At 47.5% G+C, this 16,484-nt stretch overlaps 2 protein-coding genes across 4 annotated transcripts in view; both read left to right on the top strand.

Moving 5' to 3' along the window:
• Positions 1–566, top strand: part of LOC125956265 (uncharacterized) — an 11,618-nt gene extending 11,052 nt beyond the window's left edge. Inside the window, exon 9 of the mRNA XM_049687966.1 lies at positions 1–566. This exon is cut by the window's left edge and continues 327 nt beyond it. Within this exon, the coding sequence (XP_049543923.1) occupies positions 1–233 (233 nt within the window). The 3' untranslated portion in view covers positions 234–566.
• Positions 567–2,741: 2,175 nt separating this feature from the next.
• LOC125956329 (calbindin-32) overlaps positions 2,742–16,484 on the top strand; it is a 55,321-nt gene continuing 41,578 nt past the window's right edge. For all 3 annotated transcript variants that reach the window (XM_049688076.1, XM_049688077.1, XM_049688075.1), the window contains exon 1: positions 2,742–3,286. The gene's annotated coding sequence lies outside the window, so the exon portion shown is untranslated. The remainder of the gene's footprint in view (positions 3,287–16,484) is intronic.

The raw sequence follows: 16,484 nt of genomic DNA, 5'->3' as shown, positions 1-16,484 counted from the left end.
CGCGGGATGATCAGGACTCGGACAAGAGTTCGTCGTTCGTAGAGCATTCGCGTCGATCTAGTATTGCAACAGAACAGTTGCAGCAGCAGCAGCCACGGCGAGCGAGTGGATCGGCTTCGGCCACACCGTACGCTTCGACGACGTTGCCCAGCTCGAGACGCATGAAGGATTCGATCGCTCAGTATCCTTCGCGAACCGGTAGTAGTGGGTCGACCCTAAAGTATCGTCGATAGACGTGAAATACCTGTGGAATAGGGAGGAGCAAGAGGAGCATAGACATAATAAAGCGCTTAGGATGTATCCGAGTGTCCCTCACGTGTGTAAAAGTAACGTGCGGAGTTGCGAACGAGACACGAGCATTGGAAGACGATGGCGTCACGATGATTCGCTTTAGTTGAGTACCAGTTTTAACTTTTTTCCCCGTTTTCGTTTAACAAAACTCAAAACTGCAATCTAACTAGTGTTTGCGGCACTTGCGACCACGACACGACGAAGCGTATCGAAATTTTTAATGTAATGTTTTGTTTAATGTCGTTCAGGATTCTAATATTCTAATAAAGAGATTTATCGAGATAAAATGGGTTCGGTGTCCACATGGTTTATAGGGAAATTTTCGTTCGGAAAGCATCCCAAAAACAGCATTTCTTTTTACAGTTTTTGGCTGCAATAAATTCCTTAAGATATGCCAAAGAATCACGAAGACAAACAAGTCAATCATAAATCCATGCTGCTGCTGCTGCTCTGCCTGCTGTGATTGTGCTTTCTTCTTTCTTTCTTCAAAGTGGTGCTGGGCTCCATTTGATTTTCCAACCTTGACCGAAATATGATCTGTGACCTAAATAATTGTCATAATAACATAGGTTTTCCCAATGATTCCCGTCGTTTTTGCTCGTCTCGATTTCTCTATTCCATCTACAGCTCTGCAACTCTTGCATTGCAGCCAACGGTTGAGGCTCATCATGATTTGGCAAACAAATCGCAACCCCTCTACCGTCCAAGCAGCACCGATCTGCCAGCGACAGTAGCCCCGTCCTTCTAGGACTCCTCAGTACGCCTAACACCAGTTCCTATGCCCGACGGCAGGAACAGAACCATCCGTTCTCTCTGCTGTCTAGGCCTTTGCCACACGAACACACAGCATTGATCAAAGAGAAGCAAAAGTTTTCCTTCTGCAAACGATGCCACAATGAGAAAGAACGTTGAAGGGGGGGAGGAGGTCGAGAAGTATTCCACACATACTGGGAAGGGGCCCGTCTTCTATCGTCGACTGCCAGCGGCAAGTGGCATTGCGCCATTGGGAGAGCAAAACTATTCATTCCCAGTCCCACTCCTTGCCAAACCGGCGTTCTTGTGGAAAGGGTGCCTCCCGGACGCGTGGTCATGAATAAGAAATGCAATCGACGAATGCGTTTCAAGTGGGCGGGATTGTTGGTAGTGGATCTGTTTTCCACCGAAGGGAGAAACTAGTTTGTAGTCGGTGAGTGTAACGACGAAGGAACCGAGGCTTTCCCGGAGCGAAGATCTTCGTAAGTCGGGGTGTGGCATTCCACAGGACTACGATACCATTGCACTGAACTGCGCTTACAGGCGGTACTCTATTTATCATAATTGTACCAGTTCTGGACCGATGTTTTACCATATTCATGAGACTGATGGCCTTCTTCTAGAATTGTGTCGTGTGTTGTTGGCGTGCAGTGCGTACGTCTGTTTGCTCAAGCTGAAAGGAGGAATCGCTACGTGATTTACATGCCGTAACTGATAAGGTGTCATTTTCCATCGGCATACGTAACATGCAAATCCTAGTCTTCAAAAAAAAAAGTCTTGTAAGGTTAATCGTTGTATTATTCTACTTCATTTTAGTCATTACCAGCAAAAAAGAAACGTTTTTTGCTGACTCCCCCAAGACTGACATCGTCAAACGGTTTATTGTGCTGCAGCTGCAACCCCTGCCAAAAAAAAAAACCACATCTCAAACACTTCTCATCATTCTGCATCATCTGTGGAAGAGCTACGATCAAGATGATGAGTAAGCTGCGATTTCGTTGCCTTCCTTACTGCGGTACTTATTAAACGGGAGCAATCATGGGCCCCTTGGCGTGGCCTCAAAACAACCCCCCGTGTGATCACTCACACAGCAACATCTTGCAGACGAAGCAGTCAAAGGATACACACGCGTTTGTGAATGTGCGCGATACCTTTTCATCGAGAAGAGATTAAGTAAAGTTTGTTTATGTTCTCCTGGCTGCTAGCTTGGCCGTTCATTACACATACACACAGACACACAGAAACACACAAACACACATCAGCGTGGTTGGTTATGAATGAAATCCGGAACCACAAACCATCATGGAAAGGATAACGGAACACCAACACACCGAGCCAAGCTCTATCCTAGTATGATAGCAGCTTCACCCGTGTGCGTGTAATGTCATCCCCCCATCCTTGGGGGGATGGGAACGACCGTGAAAATGAGCGACCACGAACGGACGAACGAACGAACGCGAAAAGCGCTAAAACAGATGTTGGCGAACCTCTGCATGGGCAAAACCGACGACAACCGACCGACGGATGCCGAATGGTGCGAATGCTGCTGTCAAAACAATCCGAAGCTCGGTCCTGCTCGGCTGCTTCCGGTTTTTCCGTTCCGTTCCGAACCGGCCGTGCAATCGTCCTGCCATCGGCAATCAGATTTCCCATTTAAATACGCTCGGTACGGGTGTGCTCCGTGTGCAGAACGAGTTCGAACGCCGAACGATTCGGTTGTGCCTAGGGGTGGCTTCCACGTTGGGTCACGTGCTGCAGTTTCCTTCAGTCAGTCACTATTTCACAGTCAGTCAGCGTTAGTCAGTCAGAGCTAGAGAGTTCCACGTGAGGTGGTGTACCACGTCTTCCCAGGTCGCTTCTCATACCGTCCGATCGATGTTGGTGGGTGGCTCGGTGGTCGTTTAGCAGTAGCTGGTATAGTACCTGCGGGCAGGTGTCAGAGCGCCACGCTACCTCTCGTGTATTCGCGTGTGTGCGTGCGTGTGTGTGAGATTTAGTGCCACTTTTGGGGGTTTCCATTTTCACCGAGGTTTCATCGTGACAGAGCGAGAGGCGAGAGCGAAAGTGAGAGCAAGAGAGCGACGTACGTACGTGGTCGACGGGCGTGTGAGTTGCTGGATGTTGTTTGGTGTTACGGCCTAGCGGGAGCGGTTTCGCGCCGATAGTGCACTTCAGAGTTTCATCCGAGGCCTGATTGTGGTGTGGTTTCCATCGTGTTGGACGAAGAAGACAGAACGAACGGGTAAGTGGCAACAGACTGCGCACTACTAGACCTGGGAACTGCCAGTGTCAATCATCATCATGTTGACCCTTTTCCGACGCGACGGGATCCCTGCCGGCATAACTCGGGCAAACTACCACAATTTCAGGACCTAATGGCACACACACACACACAGACACACCCACACCGACACGGAGAGACGGACGGAAGGCGTCATAATCGTAATCGGTATCATTATCGCTGAACTGGGACGCAGTCAGTCAGGCTCCTCGTTATCAGTTCGTTCGCTACGGGGGGAGGTCCGCCCGGGGGTGTGCAACAGTGCGAGTAGCGGAAAGGGAAAAGGAGACATCGGGATCAATAAAGTTCCTATTTTCTTCCCGATTCGCTCCACTGTTTCGCTTTGTATGGTACGTTTCCTTTTGTTTGCCAGTTTTCGGGAGAAAGGAAGTAGAATCGTCCACGGTTTTGGATTTATGTTTCTGCTTGGAACACTCTTTATTGTGGAATCTATGGAGATACATCGTGTATCTTTCTTTTGTATCATTTAACTTGGATTATCTCTCGCACTCGCTTGATGAGGAGAACATTTTATTTTTGTTTTTATGACCGGTGTTGTTGTTTCATTAATCTTACTAGAACATTTTTGGAACACAATCAGTTATAGAAGTTCAAATTGAAGGCACATTAAAAAAAATTATCCCACAAATTTTCGTCACACAAATGGTTTAAATACTTGATTTTTAGTTTATGTGTATTATAAATCCAACGAAAAAGGTGCGAATATATCTTAAGTGAAAATACAAGGTCCTTCCACTGAGCGCTCATTATAGCTAATGGATCCCCGTTGCTTTTCATAACATTCCAAGGCGACATTATACCATTTCTAGTTGTTATCTGAAAGCAGATGTAAATTGCACCGAAGAAACCCTGCGGACAAAACTATTCATTAACCAATTGGCGAGGAAAGTGGCATTAATGAAGGGGGTCCCCGAGAGAAAGATGGAAAGCTCCAATCAGCGTAGCAAAACATCAACAAGCGTTTGCTGGTCTGAGACGCTGCCGTCGGTCGTCTTCTTCGTCAGCAGAAACACTCCTTTTGCTACTCTTCTCCCCGTCGGCAATGCTTCCATCTCGACTCGGTCATTCATTTGTCATCAGCGGGGGGCTGTCTGTCTGGTGATATTGTGTGATGTTGGGTAGATTGACTTTCCTGCTGTTAGCGGGAAGCGGGGTCGTGTACGGTTTGATTAGAATCGAATGAAATGCACGACATTGCAGACGGCAGCAAAATGACAGTAATTCGAAGACCTACGACGCCAACGTAATTGTCGTTTGACCGAAAACGCAATTGGACAATGTTGGGCCTCGTGCTCCTCGGCTTTAACATGGCGAACAGTTGTGGGTGGCGAGGGTGAAAATTAGTCAGGGAGAAAAAGGTACGAACCAGCAGTGCGTGGTATGCAAAAAAACTCGACCGCAAATACGATACGTACGGTGGCGTATCGTGTGGCACAGGCTACTAGACCCTCGTCCCTTCACTCTACAGAGAATCTCTCTCTCTCTCTCCGTCGGACGCACCAATGCAAAAGTTTTATGCGTTTTTTGTTCCACCAAAATGGTACGCTTCTTTCGTCGACTCCATTTATTTATGTGAGTGTTTTCAGGCTTTTCCCCTCGGGGGAGCGGCCACTGCCGGCTGGCTGGCTGGGTGCGTGCTCCGCGCTTAGATACCAAACACATGTGATGCCGGTGCGTTGGCGATTAGATCCATGCGGGACGCGAACCAGTGCCTAGCTTTACACGAGCCGGTGCGTCCAATTGTTCAATCGATAATGGCCCCTAATTGATGATTATTGCACGCGAGGTGCTGATCAACGACTCCCAAACAGCAGCGAATGTGTGGTCTGTCCTTGGCGTGGCGTGCCATACGTGGACTGATCGCGAGGGAGCGGCAATAGTTAATCAAAGAAGTGTTCGGCCCCGCTCCGAGTAAGTTCCGAGATTCCTGTGAACCCCGGTCATATGGTTTGTGGCCGAGTAATTATCAAGCTGTAATGGCACGGGATTCTGTTTGGTGTGATTTGTAACCACAACACTGGTGCTGACACAACTGATTGAACTCGGTGGTTTTATTGATAACCGGTAATCAACTGTCCGACTTCTGTTCTGTTGTTCTGTGGTCTAGCAGTTGATAGGGAAATGGAATTCCATTCGCAAACAATTTGTGTTGGATGGTAATTTCATTCACACGGTAGTATTTGGGTTCCATTGAATTGATGGCATTTAATGAAGAACCACGAAAGTTTAAATAAATATCAATCTGCAAACATTACAAAACACCTTGTTCGCTAAAGGAACATTATATGATGCAACATTCATGCAGGACCTGCAGATTACAATTTTTCGATGAACTTCTTTAGATTTCAAACGACTTTTTCTTGACACTTGAGCATGGCCAGCTATTTCTATGCAAAATAATCATAAAAAACTTATGAAACTGTGAAGCGATTCTTCTGGAAATGAATATCCTTAGACGAGTGAATGCTATTTGCAAAACCACTTCTCTAGCGCTGAAGTAAATTTTCCACCGACGTCTCGTCAACAACGGTCGACAATTATCCTGGGAGTAAGCAGGTCCTCCTTGTATTGATTCTTCTCACCTTCGTCCCGTCGCCTTACGCCTTACGCAATCTCATTCGATCGAAGTGATGAATTTTGCATCTGATCACGATACTGCCGACGAGCGGAGAGCAAGGTGTGCGGTTCGTTTGCCGACGGAAGTGATAAAAATTTAAATTTATTCTGATCCCCACTCCCCTCCCGGCTCTTCCGGGTGCCGACGCTTCTCCCAACGATTCTCTGGTGGCCGCTCCGATGGCAGTTCCCCCGGGTACGACCTTCGTAAATTTATTATCCAAAAAGGTGGCCAACCTCATGGGGTCGCGAAAATGAATAAAAAATCGCACAAACAAGACCCTTCCCCACTCCCTAGATTTGCCCCGCGATGAGTCAGATTGTGCCAGTGTCCCGGGATTGTGTATTGAAGGAAAGATACAAGGCGAAAAATCGTGTGCTGGAGATGAAAATTAAAACCACGGTCCCCGACCGAGTCCCGGTCAACGAGCTTGGCCGGTTGCTCGGTTAGCTTATCCAAATAAATATTTCGAATTATTACAAGCCAGCAAGCCAGCTCGGCCGGATGTGTGCTGGTGGATGATTCGATTCATCTTTCTCCGTAATACATGTGTTATTCCGATAAATCGAATGCGGTCTGCCACGTGTTGGTCCAGGGTTTGTTAGTCAAATAAATTACACACGCGGCAAAAAACATCGCAAAATCGATCGCAAATTTACTCGCTGTTGTTGGTCCAGAATTGGAGGAATAACTGAACGGCAGTCGGAGAAGGTATGAGCGCATCAAATTCGGTGCCAATGCGAGCCGTTTGGGCTTTGGAACCAATAACCAAACATCATAAATCCATCGATGAGACTCACGGGAAATAACATCATCACTTCCGGTCCGGCTCCACTGGGTACTCGTGGTAACGCGGTGTTTTCGGTTGTCGGCTCGTTAGTCCAGCCGACAGTCCAGCTTTGAAGCGTGAACGGTTCCATTTGCACCTAAGCAGAGAAGCAGTTGAATATCTCAATTAAAACTTAACCGAAACGAGTTTACTTTCCTCCCGTCCATTTTGACGTTCCCGCTAACCAAGATGGATAGATGACAGTCGGTGAAGTCGTCTCGCGTCGCGTCGGTGTTTTCTAAGAAGATCCGCCACGATTTGTGGCGAATTTTGTGGAGCATTTGTACAGGCGGCAGAGACAGCCGGGAGTTTCGGGGTTGCTGTTCATCGTAAACAATTGTTTACGCTCGGTTTGGGATTGTTTATGTGACAGCGATACATATCCCATTACATTGACCATATGGGATGGGGTTTAACCGGGTCGGTGTGACGGAGCCAAGACCTTCGCCTCGGTTGTCCAGCGGTGGTTTGTGTGGTGAACGCCAATGAGAGAGAAACTACATCAAACTTGTTTGAGGAACGATTCGAAAGTTATAAAGAATGATAACTTTTTCAAATCCTTTCGTTATGTTTGTTAAAAATTGACTTCATTTTTGTTCTAAGAATTATAACAAAATAAACTGTTTAAACTATCAAGTATAAGTCTATCTAAATGATTTAACTTAAATAAATTATTCCACAAAATCACTCAACTGATAAAATCTCTGATTACCATCTTACTCATCAGCTTTAATATCCACTTCCACTAGATGCGATCCAGTGCTAGAAAGTGCTGGGTAATTCAACCGCACAGGAGAAGTGACCACCCCAGCTTCGAACACTCCGATCAATGATTGAATTTCAATCGATTTGCGGTTTCGTGGCCAAGCCTTTCAGCACCCGGCACCAGCTCATAAAACATTCGCTCCCATCGTCGTTGTTTGTCGTCGAGCAGTCTTGTGATGCTTTCGAAAGGGCGTGTGGCGAGAGTCGGACTGGCTCCGTTGATTATTTGTCTTTCTTTTCTCCCCCTTTTTCCACCCAGCACCGGTCAGTTATGCCTTGACGATGCAACACACACACACACAGACACACACATCGTTTGTGTTTACGTCCATTTTCTGATCGCAGGCAACGTGGTTATCGATTAGCAAAAGTAGGGTTTAGTGTCTTTTGATTTGCGGAGTTAATAATCGAACCGATCAGCGTTAGGATAGCTTGAGTTTCTGTTCCCGAGACCAACATATGTTATCAATTAGCCTTTCGCCTTGTTACTGGAGAAGGACAGTCGACGGAACCGGGCAGAATCGACAGACATGTTTTTATGCGCATTTATGATTCATCGACACGGTCTGGCACCCGCTTTAATCCGATGGTTCTGTTCTGCTCAACCTGTTTTGAATCAACAATCTTTTCTTAAAAGACATCGAGAACCGCGGTGGCGCGCTGTTCGCGGAAAACAATCTCGAACGATGGTTCACTCGTTGAGGTTACGTGGCATGGATTCCCTTCTAATCCAACCCACCAAATTGTTATTACCATTTGAAATTTGCATTCCCCGCAAATAAAAACCCATCGCCTACTTGCACGCAGTTCATGGGTAGAGTGACGAGAACATGAGTTTAGCCCGGTGGAAAATATCGTGGGAAGCATTTGCATTCCGGCAGATTCTTCAAAGCGTTACTCAGCGATCGTTCATCTTTATTCATCTCCGAATGTTCTCCGTCATTTGATTTGCTTTCGCGTCGTTTTTGTTCTTTTTAAAGAGATTTCATCCTTTTTGTTTCAATCTTCCCTTGTGCCTTCTCGCACACAACGTTCACTCACTCTGGTGCCGGCAATGGCAACGACCCGTTTTCTCCCCACCCTACCAACCACCACCTCATCACGATCCTGAATGGCATAAGGGGCTTATGCCGGGAGACTATTCCAACGACGACTCTTGGCTCATTGCCACTATCATTACATAACAATAGCATCCTTCTGCATGGTGGCGCACCACACCATTACTACCCTCTACCTGTTTGCTGTCGGAGTTGTCCTCTTCCTCATCCTCGGCCGGTCGAGTCCTTCATTCAAGGACGTGCCGTTGCTTGTGTGGCTTGTGTGGTGTGTGTGTGTATGTCTGTTACTGTGTCGGTTGACTGGTATCCGTTTTGCCTTCCCATAATTTTATGCTCATCGTCCTCATCGTTCTCATCGTCATCGTTTTCGTCGGACAGGACAGGACGGACGGCTCTATCCGCCGCTCGGTCGGAATGATCTCTTCCGATTCTCCGCTCTCCTTAGACCGCAGGCATTGAAAGCCGCCAAGCACCAGCCGGAGCTGGGGAATCATGACTGGCAGGACTAGAAAGCATCCTGCTGTCCCATTGGTCTCTTCTTTGGCTTTTCCCTTCGTTCCCGTGGTTGGACCTGATGGTTCCCGTGTGGCTCCGCGTCAAATTATCAGGATATCGATTTTGCCTTTCCCTGCGCACACAAATACACAAACACACAGACAGAGCGAGAGAGAGAGAACAGAGTGTTGAGCGATTTCATCGAGGCGGCGCGTGTTGCGTTGCCGTCTCGTCGCTCCGATGGCCGGCAAAGGTGTGATTACAAACGAGCGCTCGCTGATATAGACCAGGCCAGAAATGGCCTATGGCTCGATGGAAGGTGTGTTCCGTCACTTTTATCAAACAATTAAAGCAACGTCCGGCTATGGGGAATGTGGAGGTTTTTTTTTGGTTTGAATAATTTGGCGTGAGAAACGCCATCGCTTCCAGTTGAGCTCCGAACACACGGCGGTGTGATGGTTGCTTTTTTTAATTCTATTTTTGTAATCCTCAGTCCCAGACCCGTGCCGTCGCGTGTCCTTTTCCCCGTGGCCAACCGGTGCGCCTAATACCATCAGAAACATTTACAATTCAACACGCACGCTTTCTCGCTCTCTTTCTCTCTCTCTCTCACTCTAGTGAGCACCTGTAGCACTGGTCCGGCGGGGTGGGGGTCTGAAACGTTTCGATTTTTTCCCTGTCCTTGGACCTAAACTGCCACCACGTCAAGCGAAATTCGAACTTTTTTTTCCTCCGGTGGCGACCGCCTATCGTTCAAAGCAATATTCTCTCTGGGTCGGTTTCATTACCGTCGGCCTTCCCTGGTCGCTCTTCCTACCCTGGAGCGTGCACCCAGGGAATTCGAAATGGCCGAGGCGAATTCGCATAAAACAAGAGACCGGTGTATGTGTGTGTGTGGCGACCGTTACATTCCATGCCTGCGAGACGCGATGGATACGAAATGGTTGAACGGAATTTCGTTTTTACTTTCTCGACGTGGAAGTACTACCTTCTTGTCCCTGGTCATGTATATTTATTTTTTCCTTCTCTCCTCCCTTTCCTTTTTCCCTTCGATTTCCGCATCCACATTCGAACAGGTCTCTTTGTTGATGTTCATCCGGTACCACTGGCGGCCATTGCCTAGTTTGCATACCGAGGCCGAGTGAGCCGGAACGCCAACCAGTACCAGCACCAGTACCAGTAGCATCTAACGCTTCTGAGCAGCGAAGCAATATAAAAACAACCCCTCCCCCCACCACCCATTGGCCGTCAGGGGCTACGGTGTCGAGCGGCAATATTGGTAATAAATTTTCGATTCGCCACCAAATTCGCTCGCGGGTTTTCTACCCTTACACCGCCGAGGTCACCTTTCGAGGTGCGCGCCTCCATTTTGATCCAACGATCGAAAGAGGGGTGGGGGTTTGGGTGGGAGGTGGCTGAAACATGTTCATGTTCGCTTCGCTGGAGAAATGAATAAATTCCGCGATTCCGCGAGTTGTTCACATTGGCGCGTACGGAGCGACGGATGGAAGGCTGTGACCTCGGAACGCGACATTACATGCCTTCCTAGGGGGGGGGGGGGGGGGGGGGGGGGTCGCCCGTAATTAAGGTTGGCATAAATTGTTGCTGGCCTTCGCACCCGGGTCTCGTTTGACAGCTTATTAATTGACTATATCGTAACCCATTCCGTGCGAATATTTTAATGCCAGCATGCCAAGGGTGTGCCAATCCTGGCATAATTCGAACAGATGGCAGACCTCGAAGGGAAGTATAATGAAGAGCTGGTGGTGGTGGTGGTGGTGCTGGTGACGCATTGTTGAATAAGCAGGTAATCGATTCGTGTACGTGTTTTTTGGAACGCCATTATGCGAGCTTTATTTCATTTTTACCCTTTTTACATTCCTCATTTTTGGAACTCGCCCCCTTGTAATGATTAATTTGTATGACACGCCATCGTTTGGATTGGTGGCACTGTTGCCTGGCACTCTCTTGGATGTGGAATTAATCTGCAACATATTGGATGGGACATTGTGTGATTCGCTTGATTGAGGAGCACATTTGTTGCAAATCCAATCCGTCGTCGAAGAAGGCGGCGGGCAGTGATTGCATCGAAAAAAAAGGTCAAACACCAGGCGTCTCCATCGTGGACGGATTGCTTTTCTGTAGCAGCTGCAACCAAGCAGTTTTTTTTCCGGTGAACATTCCTTTCCTTTATCAAAATGCAATCACGATCCTGCACCTGTGTTGCCTTCATACTCAAGAAGCGTGTGTGTGTATGTGTGTGTGCGTTAGCATGAATGTCTTTTGGCCCATTTTCGTACCAACCGATTTCAATCTGCACAGGACGAATCCTTCTTTACGCAAGTGCAGTGAAAGCTTGTGCTGCTGGTGCTCTACATTCAGAGCCATTTTCATTGAAACGAAACGCAAGGAAGTGGAAATCATCTCGTGCAAACGAATTCAATGCACTCGGTGCGTGTGTGTGTCTGGGAGTGTTTGCTCGATAGTATGAATATACTGGAGGAACCTCGTGCGAGGGGATCGCCAAAAGGGGGTGGTGTATGCTGAGTTGGTTAAATTTGATTGCCAGCTAGGGATCTCGGTATACACGCCGCTACTGCTGCTACTGCTGCAGCTGTACCTTTTGCATTCGAAGCAGCATATAATTGGAAGCATATTTCACTCCTCTCCACCACACACACACACACACACACACGCCCATTATCCTGGTGGAAATGAATGCAGAAACGATAGACACGCCTGATGCGTTTGTACGAGGTGCCAACGGATGGTACCGCAAGCTGGGCGAGAATGTTCGTGAGCTACTAGTGCAACGAGTGAGTTATTCAATCTACCCTTCATCTCACACTACTCCACATGCGTTTGAGTATTGCGTGTCTATTGTGTAGCTCACAGCGTACTCGCTGGTACATCGAGTTTTGCAAACAAACTCCGATGTGTGTAAGTCAGTGGAAGCAAAAGTCCTGATGGGAGGATGGGTTGAAGGACTGCCAGCGTACCAGCGCTCTTGCTGGTCATCCTATTCTGCGTAAAACATTCACGACCCCCGCTCATCGGGGTGCAGCCTTGGGCTGGGGTTTTCATTAAGCATACCTACTGTGCGGCCTTTGAACGAACAGCCAGACAGCTCTGCTGTCAGTACGGCTTTAGTGAGTGTCCTGTACCTGCCTGGCTGTCCGTTTTCCCCAGGAGGAAGGAATTTATTGATTGTTTTCTGCCTTGCTCCTTGAGGTACGAGGTCACTATCACGCCCATTACTGGGCCATTTCTATTTCCATCCTCACGTCACGAATACCGACTTTGATGAAGACGTCATTGTTTTACGCAGGTTCGTTCTGTAGTTTCCATTCTCGAGCCAGTTGCTTTCGATTACTTCTAAGCTGAATTATGTATGCCCGGGGGCTTCCAGCAATGCATTTGACAAGGAGCAGTGAAGGTAAAGCGATACAAGTTCAAGTATAGTTTCGAATTAAATATTCCATTTGTGAACTATCCGGCGCATCGTGGGATTGGGATTATGTTTCAAATTAGTGAAGGATTAGGTTGAAGTGATTGTAGGGATTTTTTATGGAATTTTGCGATTGGTTTGTGAAGAAGTCTTCAACTTTTATTGCATTGGTACAAGCATTGTTAGAAATCCCTTTTATATTCCTTTTAATAGCCAATATTTTTTCTTATTTTTTCGTTCTGATAGCTGCGACAAGCTCCTGTGCTCCTGTAGCGATCCCCAAACGCAGTTAAGGCATACCCAGGGCACGCCATTAACTCACTAAATGTCATTCCATCTCGCATCGCTTCAATTAGCATCATAGCTTAACAAATAAACGTCTGACAAATTGTATTCCCGTCCCTCTATCCCTGATCTCTCTGTGTGTTTCCTCCCCCGAGAGCTTTTCGGCAGGTTAAGCCCGGGCTCGCATTTCAATTCATTCGCTTGTTGACGGCTCCATTTCGGGTGTGTCCTGGCCCAATGCGTGTGACAATTAATCCAGCTTGGCCACGTTATTGGATGACGTTATAATACGCCAAATGGGAAGCATATTATGCTCCTCCATCCCATTCGCCTCTCCCACATCATTTCTCGTATTATCAACCCAGCGTGACGAAGATTGATGCAGATGGTAAAGTCCCCGGCGGCCTAAAAGACCCCGGTGGGGAAAGAATGGAGGAGAAACAGAGGGCTTGGCACACACACACACACACACACACTCGCCTGTCAACGGCAATCCGCGGGATCTTTTGTGATTCAGCACATAATGAGAAGGACATTCGGTCCCCACTTTCACTCAATTACGTCATGTGATTCCATTAATAGAGCGCGATGGGAGGGCGATTCACCAGCACTGGCCATCATGGTAGTCGTACATGGTTCTTCCGTTCTTTGCAATCAGGCGCATGAGAACGGTAATGTAGCGTTTGTGAAGGTCCGTCAGATTCAGTATGAAAAGCGAGGCTCAGCTGAATGGAATGCCCTCGAGCCGGCACCCAGGATAACGAGCCGGTTGACAGGTTCGTTAGGTGGACCAGGACCAGTAGCTCTTGACCAAACCAGTCCAGGCTGGTCGATTCAATTACCTTGCCTTGGTTTTTGTGCGCGCGATGTGTTCGAACACAACTTCGAGCGAGTCGAGCGACTCCACGGTGCCGATTATGAAAAATCGTTTCCTTCCTTCCGGCCAATCGGTTGCGGGTGCCATCGATCAATCGTAAACGATTCGCGCTGGAATGGCGGAACTACCGGTTAGATCTGTCATCGGCTCTGTCTGGGGTAGGGAGCGATTTTGACAGCTGACTGTCTGTCCAAACTCCGTAACCACACGACGACGACGACGGCGACGACGGAGTTTCGCTTTCGCTATCGATGGTCGATTCCGCGAGTCAGCACATTCCTTGGCACTTGTCGCGTTGGGCCTTGTCGCGAAACAGCGACATCGAAGGCCAAAAATGGCTCATCGCCCCATCAACATGAGACGGGAATCGTGACAGGAAGTAAACCGGCGTTCCGGCGTTACTCAGCAACAAATGGGCTGTCTGGTGGAAACTTCTTTCCCAGGCGAAGCCGGACGAATTGGTCGTCTGCTCGCTGTAGCTTTATCTCCACGCCTTGCCCCTTCACGTTCCCGATAAGGTGTGAAATGTGTTGCTTCGAGTTCGGTTGCTGATGCCGACAAAGTCGGTTTGGGCATTCGCATCTCGATTTTGCGGATGAATTGGATGGTAATTTTATGGACTAAATTAGCGTCTCGATTGGTCTCGGTGCGAATGGATGTGGAATGGATGTCTCATAAGATGATGTGTCTCGAAAGTGTCTTCCAGTCTTTAGATCTGCGCCGAAATTGGCGACATTGTTGTGTAGCAATCGTGGGTATTGGCTTTGATTTTGATTCTTTATTTCGCAGTTCAGTGACGATTGAAGGGCGAGGCGAATGTCACGAATGGATAACAATTCGATCGAGAACAAAGACCATGCCTTTATGAACTGAGAATCTGAAAAAGCATTGCGAGGAAAAGTTTAGCTCAGCAAATTGTCTTTTTCACTTATTAATTAGTATCAGATCGTTGACACAAGTCCAATCAATCAAAATTGGTCTCTCTTTAAATTAAAGCATACTTTGTTAGTTCAAATGTCAGAATATTTTTTAGTTGGGAAAAAATGGTTACATGATTTCCTTTAGTAACAATTCCTGGAAATCATTTATTTCTTCATAACAATAATTACGAACTGTTGCGCGGACTAGGTGAAGAATGTAGCATGGATTGGAAAGAATATTCGGCGATCTTTTCGCAAACTAAACACTACATAAGCCAGTGAAATCTTTCCCACGAGTAAAGGGACGGTACATTGATTGAGTAAAACATAAAACTCGTTCACAGTTTGCAACTCACCAATCTAAACCTCGAAATCCGAGAGAGGAATAGCCTTTCGGGAAAAAGTTTCACCAATGTTTCATGCCAACACCACTACCCCTGCCATCATTAACACGTGCAACATCCGTGCAAAGAAAGCAATAAGTAACGGAACGTGCGATGTAGCACACTGCCACCATCCTTCTTTTGACGTCGCCAGTGGGTTTTTGGTGCTAGCTCAATCCACGGTGAAGATTTATCGTAATGGTAATCAAAATTATGTTGTTAGTTCTAACCGAAATCGTCCCTTTTACCTCGGCCACGTGCCCTTGGGGCACGGTTTCTAGCTCGCTCGCCGCACCAGCACGTGCTGAAAATGGGATCGAGACTAAATCCTTTTTGTCCAGGGTTCGGATCCTTTCAGCAGCGGAATCGATAAAAATAAATCATGTCACTCATTCAGTTTCCGGTCAGTACGAGTAGGACCGCCAGCATTCTAGCATATCCGAGCGAGCAAGGAAGTAATCGAACGATCATCAATTACCGTGGCCATTCCTTTTTTTCTTTACTGTAATCCTTTCCCTTTTTATTTGTTTTCCAAACCCAACGTTTGTTTCGTACGCTTTTTAAACGATCAGCAGATCGTTCCTAGGATCGTGAACGATTGTGCGTTATGTCTTTCGCCATTACTACAAACACAGCTGTCTTTAATGGTGATCATTTTGGGGCCACACCAGCTTTACATTTACACCGGTTGTTTGGTTTTTGCTATACCGGAGGCCATAAATTTTACAGAACCATTCCGGTGTTCCGGGTCGGTAGATTCCCGGGATTCACACTCCTTCGCGGATGCAGCGAGTTCTTTTCATCGTCAACGTTTATCACATTCCACGCCACCACTTTTCTGTCGACGTTTTAGTGACAGCGCAGCGGATGGGTGGACAATTTTATGATTTGCACCAGACACCGCACCCTGCACCGGACAGTCTGGTTCCGCACCTTCATGCATTACTTACAAGACCACGGAGTTCCATATACTGCCCATCACCAACAGCAGAGGCATCAGAAGTCACAACCACTGGGACCGTGACAGTGAGCTGGTTGCATGCGACTAACCGTACGTCTATTTGCTTGCCCATAACTCTCACCGTTTGTTTTGTGTGTGTATGTTTTGGGCTACCGGAAACGAGGCATACTAGGAAGCGAGGGCCCATGACCAGAGCAGTCCACCGACGTATGCTGCCGGTCAAATGCACTCGCTTTGATGGTTGGAGAGAGAAACGATGCAAAATAGAAACATAAATCTTCCGGCGAAAGTCCCTTTTTTCCGTGCCAGCAGAGCTTCGAAGCAGAATGAAGAGAGTGCGGAGTGTTTGGGAATGTGATGTGCACCGTGGGTGCAGATTTTATGCTCTGTCAATCCTTCCCTACGGTGCCGGCGTCCTCGTTGCTTCATGTACCTGCTGCAGTGTCGGTGGTGGTAAGAAACAAGTTTATTTGCACCACCATTGCTTCCCTTTTTTTCTC

The sequence above is a fragment of the Anopheles darlingi genome, chromosome 3, assembly GCF_943734745.1.
Source record: "Anopheles darlingi chromosome 3, idAnoDarlMG_H_01, whole genome shotgun sequence".
Taxonomy (NCBI): domain Eukaryota; kingdom Metazoa; phylum Arthropoda; class Insecta; order Diptera; family Culicidae; genus Anopheles; species Anopheles darlingi.
This window is presented reverse-complemented; position numbering and strand designations above follow the sequence as displayed.